Source organism: Lathyrus oleraceus, chromosome 1 (genome assembly GCF_024323335.1).
Source record: "Lathyrus oleraceus cultivar Zhongwan6 chromosome 1, CAAS_Psat_ZW6_1.0, whole genome shotgun sequence".
Lineage (NCBI taxonomy): Eukaryota > Viridiplantae > Streptophyta > Magnoliopsida > Fabales > Fabaceae > Lathyrus > Lathyrus oleraceus.
Genome location: NC_066579.1, coordinates 402,498,884 through 402,508,015, shown reverse-complemented (window position 1 = coordinate 402,508,015; position 9,132 = coordinate 402,498,884). Strand labels below are relative to the sequence as shown.

General features: G+C 30.9%; 1 protein-coding gene across 1 annotated transcript; it reads left to right on the top strand.

Moving 5' to 3' along the window:
* The first annotated feature begins 6,215 nt into the window (after nt 1-6,215).
* Nucleotides 6,216-8,684, top strand: LOC127111269 (beta-galactosidase-like). Its single transcript, XM_051046180.1, has one exon. It carries the CDS (start codon nt 6,216-6,218, stop codon nt 8,682-8,684), a length of 2,469 nt encoding a protein of 822 aa, XP_050902137.1.
* Nucleotides 8,685-9,132: the final 448 nt, after the last annotated feature.

The window sequence follows — 9,132 nt, the reverse complement described above, 5'->3', positions numbered from 1 at the left end:
AGTTACCTTGACCACCATGTTTGTTATAGCTGCTCTCACCCTTTTGACAAGTTGAATTCTTTGAATTTTGAGACTCTCTTCCACAAAAAATTTGAAAATTCTCTTTCCTCTTCATGGGCCATTTTCCCTTCGATCTCTTGTTCTTCTCATTGAAACGATATTGCAAAGTGATCTCCGCCTTTGCCTTATCGTTATTTCTCTCCTCCATCCATTGCTCATTAGACTCAAGAGAGCTTTGAAGCTCCTCTTTGCTCATCGTCGCATGATCCTTCGATTCCTCAATCCCCACAACTATATTGTCAAATCTTGGTGTTAAAAATGCAAGATTTTAGCGACAACATATTGCTCCGTAACAATTTCTTTGCATTCCTTCACTTGATTCACCAACCGAGTTATTCTTGTTGCAAAATTGTTGATTGTCTCCTTTTCTTCCATTTGAATCAATTCGAGATGACGTTTGTGAGTTTGTAACCTCACCATATTTTCCTTGTCATCCCCTGAATAGGCCTTCTCTAAGATCTTCCACGCTTGCTTTGATGATTCGCAATCACCAACTTTCTCAAAGTTGTCTCTATCAACACATTGACGGATCAAAAACATCACATTAAATTCTTTCTTCCTCTCTTCCTTATGAGTTTCTTATTGCGCCTCTGTTGCATTTTGAACAAGAGGAGTAACAACATTCTTGATCACTTCAAGAACATCTCGACAGCCAAATAACACATTCATTTACTTGCACAATTTGTCGTAATTATTCGCATCTATGATAAACAGGTTTGTATGAATTCTTTCATTGGAGACAGAATTCATGTTGCACACTAGGTGTTTGTGGATCAGAACCAGGATCTTGATGCCAAATGTTCGAACAAGACACCACAAGATTGATGAACAATGATGGAGAAACTTTGGATGTGAAGAGTGAAAGAGGAAAATTGAGAGAGAGAAAGAGAATTGAGGGTGAGAGGTTATGATTGCATTAACCTAGGATGAGAATGCATTATATACATTTATACATGAGTTACAATATGATTGAGAAACAAAATGACCAAGTAAAGTAACAGAAAAGTACACAAATCGAATTTATAATCGGTTACACCATTTGGTTAACCGGTTACACCTGATATGAAAATTAAATCTCCTTCAGTGGTAATCGGTTAACACAATAATATGTACAGTTCAATATGTTTGATTTGACTACAAAGATTGGTTTTAAGGATTTTTGATATTTAACTACGCATTCATTTATCCAAATGCATTTAAATCTAATAACTAAAATATTAAAAACTAGGGGACGTGTAACAGAAAATACAAAACAATTCAAAATGATGATACCTAACAACCATTAAAGAGTAAAAAGAGTAAAAAAAACAAGAATTCTAATCTAGAGCAAACAATCATTCATCATTTGCACAATCCAACGAACCCACGTAGGGGAGCGAAACCGAATTGCAAAAAAACAAAGAGCATGACTGACTACCACAAGACTCGGATCTTAGAAAATGGCTAAAAAATTTGACCACCAACACGATAACAAATTCAAACACCAACAATTCACTTCAACAACAATAGTAAAATCAAGGCAATTTCTAGCCATTCAAATGTTGTTCAACCACGAAGGATTGAGGTAGATAAAAACCATCACAAAATCTCCGATAGAGTGGATGCAAAATCTAAACGATTTAAAGTTGCAGAACGCAACAAATCAGAGAAAGGGCGACACAACCCACAAATCTGAAACATATCCATACATCCAAATCACCACAAAATGCAAAAATCACTGTGACCCATAAATCTCAAAACAGATCTGCAACTCCAAAAACAGATCAAAGATTATAACTTAGATGCAATAGGAATAGAAAAACAATATATTATTCATTGGTTCAAATACACAATAACATAATTCATACAAATAGTGATTAGAGATATGAATTGAAAGACTAAAAATTAAAAACTAAAAACGTGTGCTAAATCCGAAAGTTATTTGAGATGTTGATTAATAGTTTTCAGTGTTGATTTTTTTTGGTGAAAGAGAGGGTCTAAGTCCAAAAAGAAGAAGAAGAAAATTACAATAAAATTAACCTCGGAACTGAGGATCCTAAAGAATTAGAGTGCATTAAGTGACTAATAATCTCTGGAAAATCTTCTTCAAATCTCAAATCTTCTCTACTTGTGGCCTCATATTTTACCAAAGCATCCACGTAGTGATTAGCTTCTCTATAAGTATGATTCACCTTTAGCTCCCATATCCTCTTCATAAGCCACATGATGCGATCCAACAAGGAAATACTATCAATGCCCGTTGCATTTCCTGAATTTAACATTCCAATGATTATGGTGGAATCCACATTCAATTCCACTTTTGAAAATCCCAACTCCATAGTGAGCTTAAGGCCTTCAAAAATATCCCATAATCAATCCTCACCATATGGCAAATTTTTATATGCTTGACAACGCCTCCTTTACACTCACCATTTGAACCTCTAATTATACCTCCGCACCCTGAAGCTCTACCATCTCCATTAGTTTTGAGATTCACCCAGTCCCACTCCGGCGGCTCCATCTCACCATGCTCAAAATCTTATCCCTGCCAACAATAACCTTGTTATTCTTCATAGCTTCCATATAATCATTTGCTCTATATTGAACATGCATTCTCAGAAAGGAGGGTCTATTATAGTTATCATCGTGATATTTCTTGTTCCTCCAAGACCAAAGATTATGACAGTCCACCGCCTAAAGACTGACCCAAAAATGATTCATACTGGGGTTAAAGTTGATCCACTCAGTTAGTGTTTAAAGACACCGTTTGGATCCAGAATTGCGCAGTTTTAGCGCAATCCCTTAATGCATGGATCGTAGATTCCTTGACCCCACTTTTTAAAAAAGTTTAAGTGGAATATTTTTAGGTGTTTGAGCTACTAGATTAAATTACATAAATTAATAGTTGTGTACCTGTGTGATGCACGTAAATTATTTCATAGATAAATTAATATAAAATTGAAATATAATATATAATAAATAATTATATATTAAAAAAAGTGTATAATAATTTAAAATATGATAACGATTGAACATGTATGGTTATAAAAATGAAATAATGTAAAAAAAAAGGTAAATAAATGTTAAAAGAATATAATAGAAAACAATATGTCACACATGCAACATAAGAATTAAGTGAATAAGAGATTAATTATTATGTATTGTTAATATAAAAAGTTTTATATGTTCAATTCATCATTATCATCCTTATTCATTATTTTATAGGTGGTTAAAATAAAAATCAAATTTATTCTATAATCTAACATTTATGATTAACAGACGAGACAATGTAAAATCTTTTTATAGAGTTAGTTTTTCTATTTAATTCAATAAATAATTGAAATAGATCACAAAACCTATTTTAAAAAATTATTTTGACATGCAAAAATTGAAAATCCTTACCTTTCTGCCATCATTGTAATCCCACTCTTTAACTTATGTACTTATAAGGCAGTCTCTTGCCAACCTTAAAGAAAAGAAAATTGATATCTTTACATCATATTTCTACATCTATAACATGTACAATAAAATTTCAATTTTTTATTATTATTTTCTCTCTCCTCTTACTAATCAAAACAATATATATATAAGTATATATAATGGAATAATTTTAAATAAATATAATGAAATATTATAATAATAAATTATTATAATAAATTATTATAATATTAGATATATATATATATATATATATATATATATATATATATAATAAATTATTATAATATTATATATATATATATATATATATATATATAAATTATTATAATATTATATATATATATATATATATATATATATATATATATATATATATAATAAATTATTATAATATTATATATATATATATATTATATATATATATATATATATATATATATATAATATATATATATATATATATTCAAATAAATCAAATTTTATGCGTCTTTTATTTCTTTTTCTTAGTTTGTGTGTAAGTATGTTTTGTTACTTTTATATGTGCATTTTTGTATTAATGTTTTTTTATAGAACAAATTAGATATATTTATTTGGACAACTAGTTTTTTTGAAACAGTTTTTCACAAGATTGAAGAATATGAATACAAGGATAAACATTATGATTGACTAGAGATATAGTAAATTCCAATTATATATATAACATTGGTAAACTTTCCATAGTAAAGAGTTGTATCTTTATATGAATATTCAATTGTTCAAATATAAAGTGCTTACTTCAATCTCGTTAAAAAAAATATCTCAAAAAACCAAATGAATAGCTCGTTAATTAGGAAAAATATTCAACTAGAATTTCATACAAAGAAAGAACCATTTCTTTGTAAAAGAAACTATATGTGATATCATATACATCCTACGATGTTAATTATTCTAAAAAACAACATTAGAAACGTTCGAATTCAAAATCTTACATTCTCTGACAAAACAAGTATTAACTCAAAATGAAAATTCTTCTTGAACATTATTCTAAATCTCACTGAGTTAGTTTTGAAGCAATAAAGACACTCATAACAAGTAACATATTTTATTTGACTTAATCGGACGTGAAAACGTCAATGAGAACTACATGACCCTCACAAGTATCACGATAACGTGTTGGTTGACTAAAATAATTTCATTTTCCAATTCACCCTTACAGACCTCTAACTTTTTGGATGTGAAGTGACATGAGGTTTAAGGTTATGTTCACGACCTCAAACAAAAACAAGCCTACGTCTCAAACATGAACTCCACGACTTGTTAGTTCAGTCCAACAAACAATGTAGATTTGGATAAATATTTCTAAAGCATCTCAACCTCAAGGATAAATAGAAAACCATAACATTCACTCTTTCACTATCATGGTATGTATCCCTCAGAGGTATAAAATTTGAATTGGCTACCTTCTCATCTTATAAATCGACATACAAAGAACAATTATTTTACGTCCCTTTTAATCTAAATCTTAATTTCACTAAACATGCACGTCTACCATTGAACGAGGTCTCTCTATTTTGAATAAGAATTTTTTTTTATATATGTCTCATACATAACATGTCTCTCGAATTAAAATCATATCTTATAGTATAGCTCGAGCAAGAAACCAACGTGATATAATAATAAAAATTATTATATATTTACCGCTGTAAACTATAATTTTTAATATAACATAATAAAATATTTTTGTTTGCATGATTAAAATATATATATTTTTGTTTGCGAATCCATTATCTTTTCTTGACTGCAGTGGTAAAATAGTTTCTATTATGAACATTTTGAAAAATATTATAAGAATTTAAAAATACACAACTTATTAACAAAATCTCCCAAAATAGTTTATAATAAATAGTCAGGTGTTTAGTTTTTAATATATGACATGTTTTTCTTTACATTGCATGTTTAATGTTAAGGTATTGATAAAAAAATTTAAATATAATAAATAATTACATTTAATTTTAATGTATCTTATTTTTTATTTATATAGAGAGAAGTTTTAATAAAAATCAATTCAATTTGTGAAGACAACAACTATTTTTTTCATGAAAGTAAAATTAAAATTAAAAGATATTTTTAAGGAGCTATTTTCTTTGTGGAGGGTTAGAGTCTATATAGTCATGTATATATAACTTTCATTTCAGGTCCTTATGAAATACATGATATGATTATATATTATGGTGTTTATATCCGACTCATTTATCATATATATGTTTTCATTTTATCCTAAACCACTGTGTAACCCTGAACAACTTGTTATTAATATTTTAGAATTACCTATCCATTACTCTAGATAAGTTATTATAGCAAATTCAAATTAACTAATTTAGATGCATGCGATGAGCCTAATTTTGTTATTCACTAGCTGTCTGTACACTTTTGTGCAGTATTCATTTTTGTCATTCATTATTTTCATTACTAAAATTAGAAATTAATAATTGTATTTGAATAAATAAAGTTAAATGTTTGAAGATTTCTACGACATTGAACTCTTATTTGGTGAGTTTTTATTCACTTCATGTGTGTCTTTTGGTTGTGACCAACTCATGTAACATATTTTTGTGTGAAGAAAAATCTAATTTAGAATATTGATTAGATAGTTCAACACTATTTTTGGGAACAACCAAACTACATTTTCCTATATATTTCATTTTCTCAGTTATAGTATTTCGATAACCAAGACGGGAGAATCATACATGTTTACAATGGGTTCATTATCATGTTATAACATTATCTTAATGAGTATAATTATGTTGCACTCATGTTTTGCCATAGAGGTTTCTTATGATTCAAAAGCTCTCATTATCAATGGAGAAAGACGTCTTATTTTTTCAGGTGCAATCCATTATCCAAGAAGCACCGTGGAGATGTGGCCTGACCTTATTCAAAAGGCCAAAGATGGTGGCCTTGATGCCATTGAAACTTATATATTTTGGGATCGTCACGAACCTGTTCAACGTGAATATAATTTCTCAGGAAATTTGGATTTTGTCAAATTTTTCAAGCTTATCCAAGAAGCTGGACTATATGCCATTATGAGGATTGGTCCTTATGCATGTGCGGAATGGAACTACGGAGGGATCCCAGTGTGGCTTCACAATATTCCTGGGATTGAGTTAAGGACAGATAATATGGTTTACAAGAACGAAATGCAAATTTTTACGACAAAGATCGTGAATGTGGCAAAAGAAGCAAATTTATTTGCATCACAAGGAGGTCCCATTCTTCTAGCTCAAATTGAGAATGAATATGGAGATATCATGTGGAATTACAAAGATGCAGGGAAGACATACGTTAAATGGTGTGCTCAGATGGCTCTAGCACAAAACATTGGGGTTCCATGGATCATGTGTCAGCAACCTGATGCTCCTCAACCTATCATTAATACTTGCAATGGATACTATTGTCATAATTTTAAACCCAATAACCCAAAAAGTCCTAAAATGTTCACTGAAAATTGGATTGGTTGGTTCCAAAAATGGGGTGAAAAGGTTCCCCATAGAAGTGCTGAAGATTCAGCTTTCTCAGTTGCACGCTTTTTCCAAAATGGAGGTGTCTTAAACAACTACTACATGTACCATGGAGGAACCAACTTTGGCCGCACAGCAGGTGGACCATATATCACAACATCTTATGACTATGATGCACCAATTGACGAGTATGGGAATTTGAATCAACCAAAATGGGGACATCTTAAGCAACTTCATGCAGCAATTAAATTGGGTGAAAATGTTCTTACAAATTATACATCAATAAATGATAAGGATCTGGGAAATGGAATCACACTTACAACATACTCTAATTCCAATGGCGCAAGATTTTGTTTCCTGAGCAATAATGACACTAGCAAAGATGCAAATGTTGACTTACAAAATGATGGTAAATACTTTATTCCTGCCTGGTCCGTCACCATTCTTAATGGATGCAACAAAGAAATTTTCAATACAGCAAAGGTTAACAGTCAAACCTCAATAATGGTGAAAAGGAATGGTGATAATAGTTCTAATGGACTCACATGGAAATGGAAAATGGAGTCAAAGAAAGACACCTTGAATGGAAAGGGAAATATTAAAGCACACGAGCTTTTGGAGCAGAAGGAACTAACCTTGGATGCTAGTGACTATTTATGGTACATGACTAGTGTTGACATCAATGACACTTCAATTTGGAGTAATGCGACTCTCAGTGTGAATACTATGGGCCATACACTTCATGGTTATGTTAATAGGAAGTATATAGGATACCAATTTAGCCAATGGGGAAATAAATTCACTTATGAAACGAAAGTTTCTTTGAAGAATGGAACAAACATTATAACTTTGCTTAGTGCCACCGTCGGGCTTGCAAATTATGGTGCATGGTTTGACGAGATAAAAACGGGCATTTCAGGTGGCACTGTTCAATTGATTGGAAAAAATAATGTTACTATGGATTTGTCAACTAACCTTTGGTCTTATAAGGTTGGTTTGAATGGTGAGAGGAAACGTTTATATGATTTGCAATCACATGTCGGTGTGTCATGGAACACTAATTCACCTAATATTCCTATTGGGAAACCTATGACTTGGTATAAGTCAGAGTTTAAAGCTCCAGTTGGAACAAACCCTATTGTGGTGGACTTCCAAGGCCTAGGTAAAGGACATGCTTGGGTGAATGGACATAGCATTGGTCGTTATTGGCCTTCTTGGATTACAACTACAAATGGATGCAGTGACACGTGCGATTATCGTGGAAAATATGTAAAGGAAAAGTGCAACACCAATTGTGGAGGTCCATCACAAAGGTGGTATCATGTACCAAGGTCATTCTTGAATGATAACATGAACACATTGGTTTTATTTGAAGAAATAGGTGGTAATCCTCAAAGTGTTCAGTTCCAAACGGTGACAATAGGAACTATTTGTGCTAATGTATATGAAGGCTCACAACTAGAACTATCATGCCAAAATGGACAAGTAATTTCACAAATCCAGTTTGCTAGCTTTGGAAATCCACAAGGTCAATGTGGTTCTTTTAAGAAAGGCTCTTGGGAAGCTACAGATAGTCAATCTGTTGTGGAAGCTGCATGCATAGGAAAAACTAATTATGGATTTATAGTCACAAAAGAAATGTTTAGTGTTCCATTTGGCGTAACAAATAGTACAGCTAGATTAGCCGTGCAGGTGACATGTTAAGTCATCATTTTCTACAAATTAATGTGAAAAATAAACGTTGAATTATCAAAATTGAAATAATACATTAAGTTTTTCTCATTAAAAAATATCATAAGTTAAACTTGTTTTTCTTTATTTTCAACTTTAATGTAAGTTGTGGTAAAAATAAAAGTTTTTTGAGCAACCGCCCGATCTCTTTCAACCTTTCTACCATGAAACATTGTATCATTCTTAGAGAGAAATATAAATCATATATTCTCAAATTAGATGTTATATTTCACCCACATTAGAGTTCGTTTGGATCTTGGTTGAAATTTTTTGAAATTGCAGTGCAATGTTACAAAAACACATATTGTTGCTTCAAAACATCATGTTAAAAGTTTTTTATTTCTTTCTAATAAAAAACTTGCACACACATTTTATTTTAATTTTTCAAATAAATCAAATTTTATGCGTCTTTTATTTCTTT

What these genes read in the sequence shown, in the direction of transcription:
- LOC127111269 (XM_051046180.1), top strand. Translation starts at nt 6,216, where the DNA reads ATGGGTTCATTATCATGTTATAACATTATCTTAATGAGTATAATTATG.